This window comes from Bubalus kerabau, chromosome 12 (assembly GCF_029407905.1).
Source record: "Bubalus kerabau isolate K-KA32 ecotype Philippines breed swamp buffalo chromosome 12, PCC_UOA_SB_1v2, whole genome shotgun sequence".
NCBI lineage: Eukaryota > Metazoa > Chordata > Mammalia > Artiodactyla > Bovidae > Bubalus > Bubalus kerabau.
The window spans coordinates 13,110,659-13,133,623 of NC_073635.1; the positions used below are offsets into that span (position 1 = coordinate 13,110,659).

Consider the following 22,965-nt stretch of genomic DNA (forward strand, 5'->3'; position numbering starts at 1 on the left):
TGTGGCAAACAGGGAAACTTTTTATTAAGCTAATCAATGTTGGGTAAAACGTATGAAAGAGGATACATACAGTAAAATAACCCAATTAATCTTGGAAAGCAGTGTTGACAGTTTTTAGACAATGTTAAGTTGATTTAACAAGACACTTATTGCATAATTGTACTTCCCAGGTAGCGCTGCTGCTGCTAAGTCGCTTCAGTCGTGTCCGACTCTGTGCGACCCCATAGACGGCAGCCCGCCAGGCTCCGCCGTCCCTGGGATTTTCCAGGCAAGAACACTGGAGTGGGCTGCCATTTCCTTTTCCAATGCATGAAAGTGAAACGTGAAAGTGAAGTCGCTCAGGTGGCGCTAGTGGTTAAGAACCCACCTGCCAATGCAGGAGACATAAGAGATATGGGTTCGATCCCTGGGTCGGGAAGATCTTCTAGAGGGGAACACAACAACCCACTCCAGTGTTTTTGCCTGGAGAATCCCATGGACAGAGGACCCTGGCAGGCTACAGTCCATGGGATGGCAAAGAGTCAGACACGACTGAAGCGATTAGCATGCACGCAAGCCTTGCATAATTATTAGCACGCAAGCATTGTATGATTGTCTGTAATGGGTATCATCAACAGAATAGAGCCAATAAAGGCATCTGAGAACCAATGAAGGTCTTGAAGTTGGCAAGACCTGAAGCGGAAGTTTGTGTAAAATTATATCCTGTGTCAGATTTGAAATTTTTATTAGCATTGGTAGCTCAAGTATAATAAGTTTCGTATATGATCTTAAGGAAATCGTCAGAGTTTATTTAGACCTTGTACTGCTAATCCCAATTATGAGGAACACATTTTTATACACGTTGTGTGGTTTGCATGGCTTTAAGGAGGAAATTGAGCTAAAGTGAAAGGCTCAAGTGCACAGCAGTGAATGTCTTTGTAGAGTCAGAACCTCAAGTTGATTGGCAGTCTGAAACTTGCATGGGGAAAAGCGGAGTTGTAGTTTTGTTGAGACAGTACCTTGAACCTTTCCCTTTGCTGGCACTGCCGCTGTACTCTGTTTTGCATCTTCTTTGGCCAACCTGTGCTTTGTAATGCATTGAGCATGTAGAAATTAAGGGGGTTTTGCTCTTAACTTTGGTAGTTCAGAAATGGGGCACGGAGGAAGTTGCTGCTTGGCTGGATCTGCTCAATTTGGGAGAGTACAAAGAAATCTTCATCCGCCATGACATCAGAGGGGCTGAGCTTTTGCATCTGGAAAGGCGAGATCTTAAGGTATTTCCTTTGTGCTACTCTTCCGTTCTTAAATTTTCTTCTTGCAAAACAGACTCCTTTCTCCTGCACCTTTCAGTTCTGTGCTTGCAGCTTGGCTCATGGTATGCGTATGTAATCTATATAATATGCATTGTTCTGTGGCCTGAGTTCCTTATATGCTTTTGAAAAGAGAAAGTCAGTAATGTTTTTCTGTCAGAATCATTGTCGGACAGTTATAGCTAAAGCTTAGCATGAACTTAGTATTTTTCTCTGTGTCCATTGGCATGGCTGTGCTAATATTTCCAAATGGATCACATTTCCATCAGTTCATTTTCTTGGATCAACATGAAAGGTGATATTTGTTGCTTAAAATGACTGAAAATATCTAAAAAGTTCAAACAACTGAAAATTCATTCAAAATACCAAGAACAAGGCCTTCCTAAGGGAAATAGATGAGAGACTTAGAGCAGTGGCTACTTAGAATTCTACGATTTGGTTGTGTTTCTAAATTGACCTTTCAGAGGTCACGTGAACAAGTAGACAAATTCAAATTTCCTTTCCATGGCTTTATTATTGAAATTGTATTCTTCCCCAAAATAAACGTATTTTCCTTTTTAGTGAATGAAGTAAAAATTATGCCTTGTTTTTGCTAGAGAGCTTCTCAAAACTTCTTTGTCTTTTATGACAGGGAAGAAAAATTATGAATTCATGGTCTGCAGCAATTCCCTTTTCCTCTTTGAGTGGACACTCAACCACAGAAATGGCCAAAGTAGCATATTCTGTCCCAGGGTTAAACGTAGCATTCTGTCATGTTCTATTTTCTTGCCACATACTGCCATTTAAAAATTCCAAGATTGATTCATTAAGCCAGCGATAAAGCCTTCAACATTTGATGGATTGATTCCTTTCCTAATCACCTGGTTCTAAAATGCATACAATTATGAGACAGTAAATTCCTAATAAATTCATAAACAGCTGTGCCTTTATCTAAAAATATGTTAGTAGAGACTTTTAAACCCAAATGGGCAATATAAAGTATATTATACCTAAACATTGGCACTTCCCCGGGTGGCGCTAGTGGTAAAGAACCCACTTGCCAATGCAGGAGATGTAAGAGATGTGGGTTCGATCCCTGGGTCAGAAGATCCCCTGGAGGAGGGCATGGCGACTCACTCTGGTGTTCTTGCTGGAGAATCCCATGGACAGAGGAGCCTGGTGGGTTATAGTCCATAAGGTCACAAAAATTCAGACAGGACTGAAGTGGTTTAGCATGCACGCATGCACACATAACTAAACATTATACCTAAAGACACATAACTAAACATTATACCTAAAGACATATACCTAGACATTTTTAGCCAGAATAATAATAAAATAATAGATTAACTAATTATCTTAGTTGAAAGTCCCAAATCTGGAACATAGCAAAATATATAGAATATATAGTATTAGAGTAAAAATTGACTTCAGCACTTGAAATGAATACACCAAAAAGTAAATGTAGAAGACCATTACATGTAACATATTTGAGTAGCTTCTGATATCCTCAACAGGCAGCAATATTTATTGAATAGCTAGTGATGAATGGGCTTCCCTGGTGGCTCAGAGGGTAAAGAATCTGCCTGCAAAGCAGAAGACCCGGGTTTGATCCCTGGGTTGGGAAGATCCCCTGGAGAAGGAAATGGCAATGCACTCCAGTATTCTTGCCTGGAGAATCCCATGGAGAGAGGAGCCTGGCGGGCTACAGCTCATAGGGTTGCAAAGAGTCAGGCACAACTGAGCGACTAACACATACATATGTACATACTGATGAATATATTATTTTCTTCTCTAGGTAGCATCTGCCCTCTAGAAGCTTGCATTTCACTTGCCATGAATAAGCATACATTGAAGGAAAAGACTTTGTCTATGTATAATATATGTATTATAAACATACACAAACATACATAAACATAACACATGCACACATTGAGTGATAATATTTGCAGAACAAAAAAACAAAGCTCACATATAAAAGTTAAAGTTAGACTGATAGAACCCGGCTGGAAAAATCAATAAGAGTACAAAGGAGATGATGAAGAATTGTTAGTAAAATTTTTATTTAGCATGAGACTTTTTTGTTTTTATTTTTAGGGCAAATGACATTCTTTCCCTTAAAACTTTGCTTTCAAAAATTTGTATTGACATAGTCAGTTTTAACTCTTTTGGTTCTAAAACAGAGTATAGGGCAATGGGAAGGGTAGTAATTTTACAGAGTCTTCAGTGGAACAAAACCAAGCCAGAAATGAGCTCACCTCATTCTCTGTCATTGGAGCTTTAAGAAGGAGCAGACCCTTTAGAGGAAAGTCTCTGAATGTTGGTGAAGGGTTATCTACTCCCTAGGTAACCATATCCATTTCCATGACTTCAGATACTGTGCATGGATATATCATTGGTTCACACGGTTCTACTTCTAGCCCTGACCTCGTTTGTAAAGTCTAGGATCGTATCACCAAGTCTGCTTGCCACTAGGCCACGACACAGACTATCAGTCTTAAAGTGTCCACAACCAAACTTTTGCAGTCCTGTCCTCCTCCTATTCTGCCCCTTCTCCTGTGGTCTGTTATCTTAGCAACTCAGGGACCTGAGCCAGAGAAACCCAGGGTCACATTTAGCACCTTCCTCTTCCTTATCCTTCCCCCGTGCCTCATTAGACCATCACAAAGTAGTTTGATTTTAATCTCCCTTTAGTTTTCTTTCTCCTTTCCACAATCCTTCCTCTTGCCTGTGTAAGGTCAGTAGCTTCCTCAGTGGCCCACCCACTGACACTCTTGCCCTCTCATCTATTATCATTGCAACTAGAGCGATGCTTTGTGTGTGTGTGTGTGTTGGGTGTGTTAGTCGCTCAGTCTTGTCTGCCTCTCTGTAACCCCATGGACTGTAGCCCATCAGGCTCCTCTGTCTGTGGAATTCTCCAGGCAAGAATACTAGAGTGGGTTGCCATTCCCTTCTCCATCGGCTTTTTCCAACCCAGGAATTGAACCTGGGTCTCCCACACTGCAGGCAGATTCTTTACCATCTGAGCCACCAGGGAAGCCCAGAGTGATGCTTTAATAACATCAGGTATATCACTCGTCTGCTTAAAACCTTTTGGTGGCTTCCCATTTCAATTCCAATAAAGACTCAGCATCTATGGGACACCCACAAAGTTCTGCCTATGTATTTAACCTGCTGTGGGGCCACCGATCCTTTGGGGCTATACTCTTCCAATCTGGCCGTGCTTCATTGATTTAAAAATATGGAACTCTCACATCAGGGGTGTACCCTCTGAAGGTATGCTTCTTCCCTACCTGCCACTTGGCTAGCTGTTGCTCAGATCTTGGCTCAGGTGTGACTTCATTATCACCAGACAACTGGGGATAGCAATGTGACAGTCTAAAGGTGGGAAAGGGAAGATATTTCTAATTGCTGTAACAGACAAACCTATTGCAGTAGTTTCTCTCCTGGAAGACAGTAGAAAGCAGTGAGGGATACCAAAGAAAGTAAGGCTTCTCGGGTGGCACAGTGGTGAAGCATCCGCCTGCCAGGGCAGGAGACATGAGAGACGCGGGTTCCACCCCTGGACTGGGGAGATCCCTTGGAACAGGAAATGACAATCCGCTCCAGTATTCTTTTCTGAAAAAATCCCATGGACAGAGGAGCCTGGTGGGCTGCAGTTCAGCAGGTCTCAAGAGTCAGACATGACTGAGCGACTGAGTGCACACACACACACACCCCAAAGAAAGTGGTGAAGACACGGGCGGGTTGTTTGGCTGGTGTTTTGTTTTCTCCATTTGGAAAGTTGTTTATGAGTGGGCCAAAGGATAACAGTAGCTGCAAAGCATGCCTCTGCAAAGTTAAAGCTCTCCTTCCAAAGAAAGAAAAAGTCAACACTAATGAATATGATCTCATGGCATAACTTTATCACAGCCTGATTCCTAGAAGACATGAATGTGTTGAACTCAAACTAAAGAAAATATAGCTAAGAAGTTAGTGTAACTCTAGGGAAAACATTCATCTCATGACTCCAAAAATAATTATGAGTAGAGTCTGCTTTTCTCAACGAAGCTTTTACTCTTGAGAATATAGTATGCCTATGGCCTAAGATAAAATATTTGATATTAAATATCTTTCTTAATCAGATAACTACATTATCACAAAATATAAAGAATACCTACCTATTCCACTCAAATCAAATGCATCTGCATTTCTATCTTTCTTTAAGGTTTGGCCTTGCTTTTAAGTCTGCTGTTTTAGCACACACTCAGGAGTTGGATAGTTGACGTAAGACTAGTCTTGGATGACCTGGTGTCACATGAGCAGATGTTTTTCAGGATCAATTAAATATTGTTAAAAACATTACCCTGAAGTTATCTCAGGCTCAAAAAGAGCACTCACTGTGGAAAGATTATTTTCCAGAAAGATGCTGAATCCTCAGTAGCATTGGTGCTATAGAATTCAGAGAATTCATAAAGTATATGGGGGAGATTGAGAGAACGTGTGTGTGTGTGTGTGTGTGTGTGTGTGTATGTCTTCTCAGACAAATAATCTTGTGATACCTTATAATCCTACTTTTGAGACTGCTTTGAAAGTCATCTTTTTACTTATTTTCAGATATTCCACACTCTGTTTTGTGAAGAAATTGACTTCACATACTGGCAAATACACTATGGCCATTAAGCTTAAAGAAGCTTTCGGGAGTAGAGATCCTCACCATCTGTTTTAGTTTTTCAGACAGCAAATATTATGGCTGTCTTGAATGCATCTCCTTTATCCTTGCAACAAGCATTCATTTGCCAAGTGCCTGCTCTATGCTGCACACTCAGCAGTCACCATTCATTTCTGAAAACTGTTAGGTTGGCCAAAAAGATCATTTGGGTTTTTCCTATAACATTGATGGAAACATCCATACGATGTTATGGAAAAACCCAAATGAACTTTTTGGCCAACCCAATAAATCTGGGCTTCTTGGTTCTTTTCAGGAAGATGGGTCTTTAAAAAAACAAGAAGAGTTCTGAGGGAAAAGAGTCAAAAGTGCTTTGAGGAAAAACATCAACTAACATATACCTATATTTATGTGATTTTTTTTTACACTTATAAACATTATTTAAATATTTCACTCACATCAAAGCCTCTAAATGCAAGTACAAAAGGATTTACATTCCACATGTAGGTCATAGGTACTGGAGTCTTCCTTGAGGAGCAGGACTTATTTGTTAAGTTTAATATTTTAGCAAGGAAATGTGTAGTTGTTTTTAGACTACAAAATTTATTTGAGTAAATTTTGTGGGTACCCAGGTGTCACATGTCACTTCTCTCAGAGATTCCAATAGGACCTGTGTTTTTGTAAATCAAAAAAGAAAAAGGAGAAAGTAATTTTGACAGTTGAAAAATTGCCCTTGTGTGTAACCTATGAGAATGTTACATTTAAGAGTGTATAAGATGTGGGTTTTTTAATGGTTGGTAATTTTTTAATTTCAGGATTTTGGTTTTATAAACTTACTTTCCTGACTTTTCTTTGTAAATCATTGAATCTAAACTAAGATGAATGAGCTGAATGCTAACTACATTTTATTAGCTGGCTAAATATTTAACCATCAGTTTTCTCATATCAGTTAACTTCTTTCTTTCTTTTACCTATTTTTTTTTTTAGGACCTGGGGATACCGAAAGTGGGTCATGTGAAGCGAATTCTCCAGGGAATTAAAGAGCTTGAAAGGAGCACCCTCCAGCCTGAGGTGTAATCATACTGGTGCTATTCCTTGGAAGGAAGGTCATCGCTACTTAATACAAAGTCCTTGGGAGCCATTGGCTGTTCTTGTAGTTTTCTGCCTAGATGAGTAAGCACCACTAAGACACCTCTATGGCTTAATATTTTGCTATGGGTGAAAATTTTGATTTGAGGTATTAGAAAATATTTTTGTGCCAAAAAAATACATTCCACGAAGCCATTTTCTTATTGTGCAAACCTGACATGTTCAAATATGCTCATATTAGTAAACAGGCAGGAGGAATCTGAGACAACTGCATTGTCCAAAAGGTGGAACTGTAGAATGTTTACTTTCCTTTAATCTGGTCAGGTGGGGTTTTCTTATCGCACAACCACATAAAAATATGTGGCTGAAACTTACCGGGTTTCATTGTTAGAGGCATTGGCTTCTTCCCTCAGATCACTGGCTAGAGGACGAAGATGTCAGTTAAGTGGTGTTTTGAATTGGTATCATTTCAGATTTCTAGCTCTCAGTGGTCAAAGAATATGGTTAAAATCCCTCAAACACTATGAATGAATGCAGATCTTAATGCACGATGTTGCTGCCTGAATTGTTTTTCTGTTTCTTGCATGTCACATTTAATATGTAACACTTAGCTTTAACATCAGTTTTAATGGAATTTAATTTATTATTACCTAACGGAGGAGCCTGGGGGGCCGCCGTCCATGGGGTCACGAAGAGTCGGACAGGACTGAGCGACTTCACTTTCACTTTTCACTTTCATGCACTGGAGAAGGAAATGGCAACCCACTCCAGTGTTCTTGCCTGGAGAATCCCAGGGACGGGGGAGCCTGGTGGGCTGCTGTCTCTGGGGTCGCACAGAGTCGGACACGACTGAAGCGACTCAGCAGCGGTAGCAGCAGCAAGTACCTTTTGGTTGGCTAAAGGCTCTTTTCTGTTCTTTGATGTGGAATTTTGCATATTCTATATCTAAGAATCTGTGAACATGTGTCAGGGCCCCAATCAACAAATGATACATATCTTATGCAAGCCAATTTTATATCAGTCTGTCGTAAATAGCAGGTGTGCACATTAAGAAAATTCTCTGTATATTTTCATAAAATTATGTTCTGTTGTCTTAAGAAAACTTAGTATAGCTCTCCAAACCAAAATTCCCACGCTGTTTTTCATTTCAACTTAATATTTATTTAATACTCTGTTTGCATCTATAATATAACAGACTGTTGACAACCAGGAATTTCCCCAGTGTCTCAAACTAGAATCAGTATACTGACTGGCCACCAGTCATCCATTTGCTAAAGAGACAATTGACAGAAACTTCCCAATGAAAGAGATTTAAATTTTTTCTTTAGGGCTTTCCATTATTATTATCTCACTTAATTCTTATATCCTGTCAGGCAGATTTTATTTTCCTTTCTATAAACCACTCTACTTCAATATAGTGCATGAGAAGTTAACATTTCTGCGATCAAAATCTTTGAAAGCCAAAGGCATACCTATCACAGAGTCAGAAAAATGTCCTCAAATAAATTTACTTTAGACATTATATACTAAAAACTTCATTATAGTATTTAAAAATCTTCTATATAAGAGAATTAAACAGGGTACTGACCCAGTGGTGACAGTTTCCATAAAGTAGCCTTCTAGGTAGGTGCTCAAAAGATATACATACTCACATAAATATATAGACACACATATATGTACACATACACGTATACATTTATATGTATGTTCATACTTGCATACGTGTAATCTAAAATATACTTTCATTGATATTTTCTAGACTTTTTTGCCAAATGCTTAAAGAGAAATATTGATGGGAAAACATTTAAAATGAGCTATTGTCAGACATATAATTTAATTGTATCAAAAGGGTTTACATATTTGACACTTTATTTATGATTTGAGTATTTACTAGTAAAAGTCACAGTTTGGATATCTTAAAAATAAATGAACTCAGGCTCCTGACCGAATGTGTCTGACTATATATTTTACCTAAGTTGTGAATAAATGGGAAAATTTCCAGATTGTATCAGGTAGCTTAAAAGAGCCAAGAGCTACTCACTTAGTAATTTTAACATTATCCACACTTATGAAATCAAAAGTCATTTCCAGTTCCTTTTAGAGTCATCCGCTCTGGAAAGTGTCCTCAATCACTTCCCTGTGAAATCAGGCAGTCCAGATTCTCTGAACTCTGCTTAGATCAGAGATCCTTTTACACACACAAAAAAAGGAAAGGTAGAGAAAAGGAGGCAAGAAATCCTAGAAAAGAATGAATTAGTATAAAAAACCTTTATTGATTTTTCACTCTCCCCAAATTCTCCTTTGCCAATTGAAAAGATTCTCAAGTTATCACTTGTTCGGAGTTTAAGAGTAAGGTGTTAATGACCGAATTTTTAATTTGATGTTGCTCTTTTTTTTTTTTAATTTTATTTTATTTTTAAACTTTACATAATTGTAATGTTGCTCTTTCACTCTCACCCTGGAGAAGTGAATGGCAACCCACTCCAGTGTCCTTGTCTGGAGAATTCCATGGACCAAGGAGCCTGGTGGGGCTATGGTCCATGGGGTCGCATAAAAGTCAGACACGACTTAATGACTAACACTTTCCAGTCTTGAGTAACATCTCTTATGTATGCCGAACCTCACTAAACAGAATCGTTAGCTAGAATTTTCCTGCACGTGGCTTTTGGATGAGGGAAATTCTTTAAAAATGACAAGATTGATCTTTGGGGTTAAATAAGAGCACTTTTCACTATATGAGTCATCCGAGCATGGCTCTGTAGGACCCAGAGGACTTCACCCACACCTGCTTGTCAGGACATTGCCCTCAGAGCCTCCGGAGGCCACGGTCCAGCCTCACAGAGGAACCAGCTTCTGTCGTAGAGCGGGTTACAGCAAGGATAGGAGGAGCTTTCCATGAGAGCGGATCAGAGCTCTGGGGAGTGCAGAGGGGCTCCATGCCTGGGTCCACATATAAGCTGAGGTGAGAAGCTCAAGCCAGAGCCTGGCTTGGGGACTGTAATTGCAGACTTTCCTCCCCTCCAGACTCTCCTACACATGGGTAATCTCAGAGCACTAGAGGAGACTCACAGCCGACCTCCCAACACCCACCTCCTTTCATGTTCCCTCACTTTGCTCATTTTCCTGAGGAACAACTGACTTTTTAAGAAAGACAGGGACATGGTCAGGCCTGGATAAAATTTCCAAGTACTCATTTTCTCTCTTCCATCCATCCTTCTACGTCACTTTCTGAGTTTCATTCGTACTGCCTGGCTTCCCATCTTTCAGGACTTCCCTGGTGGCTCAGATGGTAAAAGCATCTGCCTGCAATGCAGGAGACCTGGGTTCCATCCCTGGGTTGGAAAGATCCCCTGGAGAAGGAGACGGCAACCCACTCCAGTACTCTTGCCTGGAAAATCCCAGGATGGAGGAGCCTGGCGGGCTACAGTCCATGTGTTCGCAAAGAGTTGGACACGACTGAGCGACTTCACTTTCACTTTCCCATCTTTCCACACGCCCAGTGCAGAGATGGTTACTCACATTCTCACTGCCATATACTACTCTTTCCTCTTCAATTACCCCACTGCAAAAGGGCTCCTTTTGTCTCACCCCACTTTTGCCCCCAGGCTTCCCTGGTGGTTCAGTCGTAAAGAATCTGCCTGCCAATGCAGAAATGCGTGCTAAGTCACTGCCGTCACGTCCGACTCTTTGCGACCCCATGTACTGGAGCCCACCAGGCTCCTCTTCTATGGGATTCTCCAGGCAAGAACACTGGAGTGGGTTGCCATGCCCTCCTCCAGGGGAGCTTCCCCACCCAGAGATCAAGCTCGTATCTCTTGCAGCTCCTGCATTGCAGGCAGATTCTTTACCGCTAAACCACTGGGGACGTGGGTTCAATCCCTGGGTTGGGAAGATCCCCTGGAGGAGGAAATGGCAACCCTCCAGTATTCTTGCCTGGAGAATCTCACAGGCAGCAGAATCTGACAGGCTACGCAGTCCACGGGGTTGCAAAGAGTCAGATACCACTGAGTAACTGAGCATGAGCACCTTGGCCCCCTCATGTGGGTCATCTAGCCAAGTGTTATTAGGAAGAAAACAATTTAAATTTAAATTTTATAGTTTGCATTTAATGGAAGGGAACTTACTCATCTAAATGAGTTGATGGATTAGAGCATTTGGGGACCATGATGTAAATTGCTCTGGTGAGAAGAGGTCCGTAAATGTCCAAGATCTATGCTGTCCTACATTAGCCACTAGCGCCATGTGGCTATTTAAAGTTAATTTAAGTAGAAATTTACTTTCTTAACTGTCCTAGCCACATTTCAAGTGCTCAGTAACGAGAGTAGACAATTTAGATGTTGAATACTTCCATCATTGCAAAAATTTTACTGGGTAACGTTGTGCTACAATCATTGCTACTCAAAATGTGGTCATGGACCAGTGGCATCCTGTCACCTGGGAGCTTAGAGGAGTGCAGAATCTCAGTCCACTCCGTCCCTACTGAGTCAAAATCTTCCTTTTACTAAGATTTGTGAGGTGATTAGTACTGGCCTAACTGGTTTTCTCTCTTCTAGATGAGTGGGATCGGAGGTCTTCAGAGGTGCTTAGAATAGCTGACTGTCCAACCCACTCTTTTTTTTTTTTATTTTTAAACTTTACATAATTGTATTAGTTTTGCCAAATATCAAAATGAATCCGCCACAGGTATACATGTGTTCCCCACTCTTTCCTATCCCTTCTCCAACTAATCCCAGAAATGAGCTGAAACTCATTCATCACCCAGCTGAGTTTCCCTCTCAGTCCTTATTCCTAATTCAGGTTCTGGGTGAGCCCTGCCTACCCAGTATATATTTTGGTAGCTAAGGTGGCACACAGATCCTGGCCAACACAGCTGACCTCACTCTAGGCCCTCACCCCACGTCTAAGTCACTAACAATCTGCATTTGCTCATGTGACATTCTCATTTGTTCACAACTTAAACCACAGGGAACATTTCAGAAGAATATGTACTGAGATAAGGAAAGACCAGGTCAGTCTCCAGCAACTTGTACTTTTCGCTTTCTCTTATCAGCAAATTATCCTATTGACATTGTTCATGCTTGAGGACACATAGCAGCACACACACATTAAATGAATCATTAGGCATGCAAAAAAAAGGGGGGGGGGAAGAGAGACCCAAAATGATTGCAAGTAAAGTGAATATGTCATTAAAGCCCCCGAGGCATATTTTGCTAGACTAAAATCTGGCTTTCTTATTATGCTACCTTATCTTGATTTTCAGGTAGTTAATAATTCTTTAAAATAGTGCCTGGAAAATAATAGATTCTTGACCCTCAAAATACAAATTATGTAATTCTATAATAAGGTCTTTCCCAGTGACATACAGTCAGTAAGCCTTTACTATTTACGTAATGATATAATTGACCAAAACATTACTGCCTAGAGATTCTTCAGCTAACTTTGAAGAATGGTGAGATCACTGGTTGAGTCTCCATAGAAGTTATTTGTAACAGGAATGGAGGAAGGAAATACTCATGCAAAGCTATGACTTAAAAAATTAGAGCAGAAACTTCTCTACGCCATGTCTAAGGTAAATGACCCGGTTTGCCCAACAGAGTTGACAACATAGTGGACTTTTAATGTTGTACAGATGTGAATTCTTTAAAGATACTGCTTTTCATTAAGCTCTAAAAACATTACATCTCTCAACCTTGACATCTACGGTCCCTCCTGCCGCCCCCTTGCAAAATGAACTTATCTTGAATGTTTCACGTGCAGCTTGGGCTGATGATTAAAGTGGCAGTTCTTTAAGTCAGCTGAAAAGAATGGGAAGTGAAGAGTCCTCAGTACTCATATTGGTCAGTGGGATGGCTTCCCAAGTGTTTTCCAGAGCTTGGCTGCCATGTCTGTCCCCTCAGTGCCCCTCGCCGGATGCCAGGGGGCCCGGGGCTCATTTCTGTCTGCTCCAGCATCTCCCCAGTGACTCCTGTATAGCAGTCTCTGTCTTAGATGGATAATATGTTGACTTTGCAATGGGATGCCTTCCTGAAGAAACAAGCAACACTTTAGAAAGACAATGGTTGATTTTTATAATATGCAGAGCACTAATTTATATGTTTCTTATTGTTTTCTCTTTTATTTTCTCCAAGTTTTGTTGAGAGATATTTCCATTAGAATGGAAAAAGCTATAAAGGTTTGTCATTACAGAGAACAGAGACAGAAATGACAGCTGGGCTGTACCTATTCGTGTATTTCTTTCTGTTATTTTCAGGAGAAGCTTAACACAGTAACCAAGGCTGCGTTAAACTCAGTAACAGTAGGGACTTTACCAAAGGCCCAGTGGTTAAGACTTGTGCTTCCAATGCAGGGGGCATGGGTTCAATCCCTGGCCAGGGAACTAGGATCCTGCATGCTGCACAATGCAGCCAAAAGAAAAAAAAAAAAACTCAGTAATGGTGTTTAGTAAAAACCCATATTACTAATATAGGTGAACAAGTTAATTCTTTTATGTAATTAAGATTCTATTTACATATATTTATATCTTCTCTCTTAATTTTGTATGCACTTCCAAGTTTTAGTTGGAAAAGTAGAAACCAAGCCACTACTTAAAAGTTATTAAAAAAAAAACCTCCACATAAAATTTTCATTTTAGCTACGAGTTACTTATTGTATAGGAATTTATGAATAGTCTGGATATTTCATAGAACTGTACTTCAAGAATAAATTACCCTAACCTAAAGGAACATATGGCAACTTTTTAAATGGAATAAAATGTTTCATACTCAGTTGATAAGGCTATTGAAATAGGTTAATGAGGTTAGGTATACAAGCTAAAAAGGAAAACAAATATATTTTGTGGTCCTTACTGTTTGATTGCACTATTGTTTACCGCAGCTTAGCCATCTATTTCTATATTCTAAGTATTAAGCTGATATGTAGCTATGAGATTTCTTACAGTTCTGGTAACTGGTAGCTAGTGCTGTGAAAGGTTTTGGTGTTGTAATATTCCCAGTTTTGTGAGTTATATATTGTATATTGAAGATGACTAATACATTGGAGTAATATATTTATCTAGAGCTGGGAAAATATGATATTTTCAAATCTTCAAGTAAGTTGTATCAAATTTTTTCTTTCTCTTAAGTGAGATAAAAGTCTCACTTTTATGTTAAAATGTCTATTTATACAACAGGTTTCTCCTTTTACTGGTTTTATTAATTTTCATATTAAAATTTTTCTTATCTTTTTTATACCAAAAGAATGATCACGCTGGTGATTCAGACTTCCAAGATGTATTTTAGTTTGCAGGGCTTTTGGCAGACAAAACTTTTAATAACAAAGCAGCTTTGTACATTTTGTGGCTTTAGGGGCAAGAATTTTGTCTTTGAAACTCGGTGTGAGGCAGTGCTGATATCAGCAAAGTCAATGATAGACAGTATTATTCATAATCATCAGCAGAAGGGTTTTACAAGTTGTGTAAATCAGAGTGCACTTATTTATTATACCATGAAATTTAATCTTTATACCAAATGCATATTCTAGCTCTTTTCCTTGTTACTGCTGTTGCTTAGAGTGTAATAGCTCTGTTCCTGATTGACTTATGTACTTGAAGTACTCTTTTCTGCCAAACAGATGCCCAGTTTTTTTCCTTGTAAAAAATGGTATTATTTACCTTCCTAGACAATGGAAAAGTCATAGGGACTTTGTTAAAATCATTTTCATGTTTAAAATAAATACGGAAAAAGGCATAAATCAAAAAATGAAATCATCAAGGTTAAGAATTTTATGTAGCAAAGGGATTCGTCATGCTGTATTTGCCCAATATACATTTTATCTTCAAGTCAGAACATCTTTTCTGCAGTAAATCTTCAACTTTTGTTGTAAAAGAGAGCTCAGTGATTATACTGCCAGTATAACATTTGAGGGCTTCCCCAGTGGCTCAGTGGTAAAGAATCCACCTGCAATGCAGGAGATACAGGAGATGCAGGTTCGATCCCTGGGTCGGGAAGATCCCCTGGAGGAGGGCATGGCACCCCACTCCAGTATTCTTGCCCGGAGAATCCCATGGACAGAGGAGCCTGGCGGGCTACAGTCCATGTTCATGGAGTCACAAAGAGTCAGACACGACTGAAGTGACTGAGCGCACAGACACGAGTGACATTTGAATGAACATTCAGAATCTTGAACCCTCCAAATTTCACACACTTCCAGCTCTTGGTTTCAAAGTGCGTGTTTTTAACAGGTTTGCATTTGACTCTGGGCTGCTTCAGTCAGAGTACCCCTAAGCGATTATGGTTTGTTAGTTTGTTTCTGTCACTTAAGTCAGTGAGATTCTAATTGAGTCTTGAACTATTTCAGTTTTTGAAATATTCTCTATTCAACTTTTTAAAAATCAAAAATCTGACACATAGTAGCACAACAGCATACTACACAGAATAAAAATCACATTTTCAAGGAAAAATGTCACATACTAAAGCCCTAAACTCAATTGCCATATTGCTTTACAGTATAAGCAGTAGATGAATTGTAAACTGTTTAAGAAATGTAGAAAATTAAGAATTAATTTAACTCAAAAGAGTTTTATATTAATTTTACTGTTGCACAATCAATTATTGAAGGCAGGAAAGAAGAAAACATATCAGAAACATTCTATGAAAATTAAAGGATAAAGGAGCTTGGTAATTTGGGAGAGTTTTGGAAATGAAGAGTGTGAATGTAGATCTCTTTCAGCTTATTTTATAGAAATGCAAAGCAGGTGTGAGATATATGGCAGGCATAAAACAAGAACATAAAAATGTCACACTGGTGAAGTTTGGAATTGTATCTTTACTCTTTTCAAAATAACCAGTGAGTTTAAGGAGCCCATTCTACTGTTGAAGCTTGGAAGTCAGTTAAACAGATACTGGTTGGCCAGAAAGCTCATTTGGGTTTTTCCGTAACATTTTATAGCTATGATATGGTTTGGATGACCTAATCATTTGTGTGCATTACATGAGGCAAGATAAACCATAATATATATTCAGACTTCCTAGACAATAATCCCTGGACTTCCCTGGTGACTCAGACAGTAAAGCGTCTGCCCATAATGAGGGAGACCGGGGTTCGATCCCTGGGTTGGGAAGATTCCCTGGAGAAGGAAATGGCAATCCACTCCAGTACTCTTGCCTGGAAAGTCCCATGGACAGAGGAGCCTGGTAGGCCACAGTCCATGGGGTCGCAAAGAGTTGGACACGACTGAGCGACTTCACTTTTTTCACATTAGTGAATGATAGAGAACTGGTCAGTAGGGCTTAGCAACTTCCCAAAGAAGAGCTCTGGTAAAGGTAGATCAGACCAGACCACACGGAGTAAAGAGGTGTTTATGAACCTTCCCAGCCTTGAAATTTGCTAGAAGGATGGATTTTTCTTTCGTTTGAAACAACAACAAAGTATTCAAATTTACAGTATTCCTAGTAGCTGAATCCTGTGAGTCTAGAGGTGGGAATAGGGTTGGGTACATTGGATGTCGCAACTGACTTTGGCCCTGGCTCCCTGTGTCTTTTCTACGAGCTCTATGTTTTGGTCCTTTGATTTCCCTAGTTAGAAATGGCCCACGATATTATCAGGGAACTATGTAAGTGTGAGTCGTACTTAAACATACCTCTTTTCCCGCTGTCGTATATATATAAAGGATTCCCAGACTATAGCATGAAAATTAAAAGTCTGAGTTAATATCCTTCAATGTTTATTTTAAAAATGAGAGTGAAGTCACATTAGCACTATCTTGCCCAGAGTAGGTTATAGGTATTTTCATCTATGTAGTATAGATTTATCTTTTCATCTTAGGATAGGCTAAAAACTTCTAAAATCTTCAGAAATTTAGAGTAATTTTTTTACACTCACCCCAGACAAATATTTTATAAATATATACATAATGTATATTATGTAATATAGCTGAGTTCTGTGATTCTGTTATATATATATAACTAAGAACTACACATCTTTTCATAGCTTAAATCCCCAAAGAGGAAATGTCTCTTTAAATCAGCATTGAAAAAAAGGAACACCGGATGTTTAACTCTGTGATGTGATTTACCCAGTGAATTCTGAATGGTTTCCTTGCTATTTATTAATTTTTTAATATAAATTTATTTTAATTGGAGGCTAATTACTTTACAATATTGTATTGGTTTTGCCATACATCAACATGAATCCACCACGGGTGTACACGTGTTCCCCATCCTGAACCCCCCTCCCACCTCCCTCCCCATACCATCCCTCTGGGTCATCCCAGTGCACCAGCCCTGAGCATCCTGTATCATCTGAAGCATGCATCACTGTCTTCTCTAGCTATGGAGTGGTACTCTCTCTTGCAATGTACCTTTAAAACTTCCGGTAAAGAAATTAGGCTAGAGATTGTCTTACTCATTACCATAATGAAAACCTGAGTACAATTAAAGAAATTAGAATAACCCAGTTAAAATTATCAAATGTAGATGAGGGTAAATGAATATTGACTTTATTTTCCCCTGACCCTTGAATTCAGTCACTGTCTGACCACTTGACTCAAAAAGTTCTTTGCTAAATCTGCTATTTATAATAGTATAATATGATACATTGGCGCTCCTGTGGCATCCCTCTCCCCTAAAAATGTTGGGATTTTAAGAGGCTGTAAGATGCATGACATCAAGGAAAAGACTGAATCAGAACTCATTCACCTGTGTTTTGATCTGTCTTTTTTTTTTTTTTAATTTTATTTTATTTTTAAACTTTACATAACTGTATTAGATTTGCCAAATATCAAAATGAATCCGCCACAGGTATACATGTGTTCCCCATCCTGAACCCTCCTCCCTCCTCCCTCCCCATTCCATCCCTCTGGGTCGTCCCAGTGCACCAGCCCCAAGCATGCAGTATCGTGCATTGAACCTGGACTGGAAACTCATTTCATACATGATATTTTACATGTTTCAATGCCATTCTCCCAAATCTTCCCACCCTCTCCCTCTCCCACAGAGTCCATATGATCTGTCTTAATGGCTTCTCTGGCAGCTCAGTGGTGAAGAGCCCACCTGCCATTGTAGGAGATGCAGATTCAATCCCTGGGTCAGGAAGATCCCCTGGAGAAGGAAATGGCAACCCACTCTAGTATTCTTGCCTGGGAAATACCATGAACAGAGGAGCCTTTCGGGCTACAGTCCATGGGGTCACAAAGAGTTGGACACAACTTAGAGACTCAACAACAACAATGGGACAACTTAGCTTTCATAATAACAGATCTCTAAATGATGATTCCAGAACGGTTTGGTACAGTGATAGGAATAAGTTATTTTTCTGGGAATTTGCTTCCCACAGTGACCTGATATACAGTTGATCTTAGTATAACTTAATTATAATTTTAATTAGAACCTTCCCTGTTTACAGATTTCTGTTGTGCAGCTATTTTTTTATATACATAATGATGAGGATGAAAGCATTGCAAACTCGAGCAGGTCTTTTGTTTCCTCGCCTCCTTTTACTTGAAAAGATTTTAGAAAGCTTTTGAGAGATTACACAGTTCTCATAGCAACATTATGTGATCATGTTCTTCTGCCAAGAAACTCCTAAGCTAAAATGTGGAACAAAACACAAGCTTAACCTAATCTTGGTTTTGAATTGTGTAAGCCGAAGCATTTTCTATATCAAAAAAAAAATTTTTTAGTATTTATACAGTTGCATATTTCATTTTTTGTCCATCTCAAAAATTGAATTGGCATTTTATGTTCTATTTCTAATTAGTTGCAGTAAAGCAAAGTGACAATTCCATTCAGACCTTTATCAGAACAAACCTTCATTATTCTTCTATGGTTTTGCTATGGTTCTTCAGTAACCAGTTTTCCCGCCTCATTCTCCCCTACCACTCATCCATCTTCCACATGACTGACAGAGTGGTCTTTTTAAAACACAAATTTCTTTTGTCATGACTCAGCTGAAAAAAATCTTAACTAGACTCTCCCTCTTTACAGCACAGCAACACAACTCCTTAGCGTGATGGACAAGGATCTCCATGACCTCGTCCCACCGTTTTTAGCATCCTCACCTACCGTTTCCACTAGAGACCTTTTGTAACCCAGGAATTTGGAGCTACTCACAGTTCAGTGCTTTGACATAATCACTTGCTGGAGATTAACTCATTTAAGATTCAGTTCAGATTTTACCTTCTGGGACACTCTGCCTAACTACCCAGAAGGTTAAGTATTTCATCCATGCTCCATAGTCTCTTGAAATTTATTCTATAAAATCATTTCAATAATTATTGAATATGTATGAATATATGAAAGAAAAGTGGAAGTTTTAGTCACTCATTCGTGTCCGACTGTTTGCGAGCCCATGGATTGTAGCCCATGAGGCTCCTCTGTCTGTGGAATTCTCCAGGCAAGAATACTGGAGTGGGTAGCCATGTTCTTCTCCAGGGGCTCTTTCCAACCCAGGGATTGAACTTGGGTCTCCCACATTGAAGGCAGATTCTTTACTGTCTGAGCCATCAGGGATGCCCCCATATATAAGATCGATCGATCTATCTATCTATCTGTCTCACATTTCAGCAATTCAATGTATATATCTGCTTGTCAACAACTGGATTTCTCTATCTTCGTAGTTTCAGTATCTAGCGAGCCCATGGTAGGATTTTAGTAAATGTTTTTGAAATGGTGAAGGTAATATAGAGCCCAGACTTCTCTGTATTTTTGCACTTCCACAAATGAACATATAAACTTTCCTGACAGTCCACAAGAGGTGGGTGTGTGTTCAGAAGCATGCAGGAACTTTTGGAGAATCAACAGAAGAGAAACAGCAGAAAAGAACAGTTGATTAATGAAGGATAATCGTTAGCTACTCGTGAGAAATATTTACCAAATTTGAATTCTTGTTTCTAAAGTTGAGGCTTAGAAAATTTTCTTGTAATTGCAGAATTCTTATTTGTAATTCGTAAATATGCCTTAAAGATGATCTTTCTCATTGGCAGATGTTCTGTATTCAATGCATACAGTCTACATAGATACGTATACTAATGACCTACACAAAATAATGACACTTGAGAAAGAATAAAAAAAAAATGAATGTAAAATTTTCTGAAAAATAGATTTCAACCAGAGATGGAGAATGATTTGTGCAGTTTCAGGTCATTTTTCAGGTCATTTATAGTTAATGATTATTTCATTTTTTATTATGTAAATGTAAGAAGGCTTCTTTGCCACTGTTGGTGACTCAGATGGTAAAGAATCTGCCTGCAGTGCGGGAGGCCTGGGTTTGATCCCGGGATCCGGAAGATCCCCTGGAGAAGGTAATGGCTACCCACTCCAGTATCTTGCCTGGAGAATTCCATGGACCGAGGAGCCTGGCAGGCTACAGTCCATGGGATTGCAAAGAGTCAGACATGACTGAGCGACTGACACACACAGATAGACCATAAAGACTAAAAACTATTACCTAAGGACTGTTTTTATTTTGTGATTCTATAAAGCCTTTCTACCATGTCTCCAAATTATGATAAAGGTTGACACAAAAAGTCCTTTAAAGTCAATTTTTAAAATGAAATAAGCCCCAAATTTGCATATAATTAAATTAAATCACCTCTTACTTCACTCAGTAGGATTTTTTCTACCTGCTCTACATTTGACCTTTGATTAATGCTGGGGATGCAAATAAAATAAGACCACTCTTATCTAATAGAGTTCAAGTTCATGTTCATGATTATTTTTCTAGTCTGTTTAAGAAATTGGGAGGACACGTTTTTAAGGCAAATATTACTTCTCAGGGTTTTCCAGAAAAGTCGTCACCTTCCACCCAAAAAACTAACAAGTTCTGTGTCATAAAGGACTAATCTCATTTTTATGTCCACAATTTTTGTATTTTCAGGTCAACTGCAAATAATTTTTGACCATCACTCTTCAAGTACATCTTTCACCAACTCTATAAAACCCCATTTCCACAACCATAGGTGCTATACATGATTCAAATGACTAATGAGTTTATAGAACACAAGTTCAACTTTAAGTCTATTTTAGGAAGGCGTATATCCTTATTAATGACAGTTACTCCAAAATATATGAAATATCCATTGGGAATTCACAGTAAAAGGAAAAAGTTATAAAACAATGCTTTGCAATGTACTTCAAAGGCTCCATTTGTAGCTATGGGTTGATGTTTCCACCACTTTTATTTTTAATGGGGAGAAAGGAGTCATAATATTAACAGCTAGCATACTTATCTAAGAATATGGTAAATCCACTATTAGTATTTATGTGCTGCAATGCACTGATACATAGATGAAATAAAACTACTTGAGTTGCAAAAAATTAACTTCTCTGAATATTTATTAGTGGTTAGACAATTGGATTCCTTTATAAGAAGGAAAAAATATTGTAAGTATGGAAAAAACCTTACTTGAATGTATACTTACATTTTGATAGGCATATTTTGAAGTCACCACTTCCCATCAGTATAAAATATCAACCATTTCTATGTTCTCTAGCAAAAAGAAATTCTTAGTTTGATAGAACTTTACTCTTTATTCCATGTTGTGAAAGGCCCACAAACAAAGGAGGCTCAGAAGACTGAACATTTGACCGTTACACTCAGTAGCATCATTCTACCTTTCAATAAAGAGAATTAGTAATGATTTGCCTCTTATTTATCATCACGTTGAATATCTAACAGCGTAGTTCCTTTTGTCCCTTGCATTGCAGAAGATAGTTGTACTCTAGCCTTTGCCATATTACTTATAGCTAATAATTTACTACATTTTTGTAGTCTGTTTTGAAACTTTTATCTGAAAGATGGAGATCCTATCTATTTATTATACAGTGGGCTCTGTTTGTTGCAGAAAAGAGTGAAACTTTAAACTGCTTAGCACACTTGCCAGTGAAATATACCTGACAGAGCAGAGGTTATAACTTTAGCTCTAATAACTTTTAATAATGGTAAGAATGGTGAGTTTTGTTTGTTTACATGCTGTTTACAATGGCATAATTTTTTAAATATATACAACAATTGAGATATTTATTGCATACTATTTTAAAGATGTTTTATGTGTTTTCACCTTTGGAATATATTGTTACAGTTCCTTATACTGATAATTTGGGTGGCTTTGTTAATGTAGCTAGTAATTTTTATGACTACTAAGTGACCAGGTTTCTGTGCCTTTTATTGTGGGATGCATGATTAAGTATTTATTGTATGGAAGTCACTGATGCGTGTATTTTTGTACCTTGCCGAGAGTAATGGTTGATCTTGATGTATCTGATGATGAGAGATGCCTTTCCCAAAGGGCACTGCCTTGAGATTGTCCTTCTCAAATAAAAAGATTGCATTTGGACAGTGTGTGAAGTCTCCATTTTTTTTCTGGTTGGAATCTTTTTTTTTTTTAATTAAATATTTTCTGTTGAGATAATTGTGGAGTCTAATATAGTCATAAGAAAATAACAGAGAGAGAGATCCTGTGTACCCTCTGCCCATTTCCCCCTGGTGATGACATCTTGCAAACATATATCACAACCAGGATATTGACACTGACATAGTCAAGACGGAAACGTTCTCTCATCACAAGGACCCACAACAAAGATCCCCTTGTTTTGCCACATCTATTTCGCTCCCACCTCCACCCCATCCTTAATCCTGAGAAACCATTAATCTACTTCCACTTTTATAATCTTAGCATTTCAAGACCATTATATTAGTGGAGTCATACAGTATGTGACTTCCTTTTTTAACTCAGTATGGTTTTCTGAGATTCATCCAGTTGTTGCATGTATCAATAGTCATCAGTAGTCTGTTTCTTTTTATTGCTGAGTAATACTCCATTCAGTGGAGGGATTCATGGTAAACGTTTATTTGGTTTATCCTTATAGTAAAGAGTCATTGCAGTTTACTGATAAACACTTGTTAAGAACCAAGTAGCTGTTTCCAGTGGGAACAATCTATGAATAGTCCTGTCTAGTGAGAAAGAAAGGCTGTTGTAGCACAGAC

The 22,965-nt window shown here is 38.7% G+C and overlaps 1 protein-coding gene across 4 annotated transcripts in view; it reads left to right on the forward strand.

The window, feature by feature from the left end:
* Window positions 1-22,315, forward strand: part of DGKH (diacylglycerol kinase eta) — a 220,572-nt gene extending 198,257 nt beyond the window's left edge. For 3 of the 4 annotated variants that reach the window (XM_055541973.1, XM_055541976.1, XM_055541977.1), the window contains 2 exons: window positions 1,123-1,253; window positions 6,904-22,315. In XM_055541973.1, coding sequence (XP_055397948.1) covers window positions 1,123-1,253; window positions 6,904-6,993 — 221 coding nt within the window. In that variant the 3' untranslated portion in view covers window positions 6,994-22,315. The remainder of the gene's footprint in view (window positions 1-1,122; window positions 1,254-6,903) is intronic. The other variant, XM_055541974.1, reaches the window with a different exon arrangement.
* The last annotated feature ends 650 nt before the right edge of the window (window positions 22,316-22,965 follow it).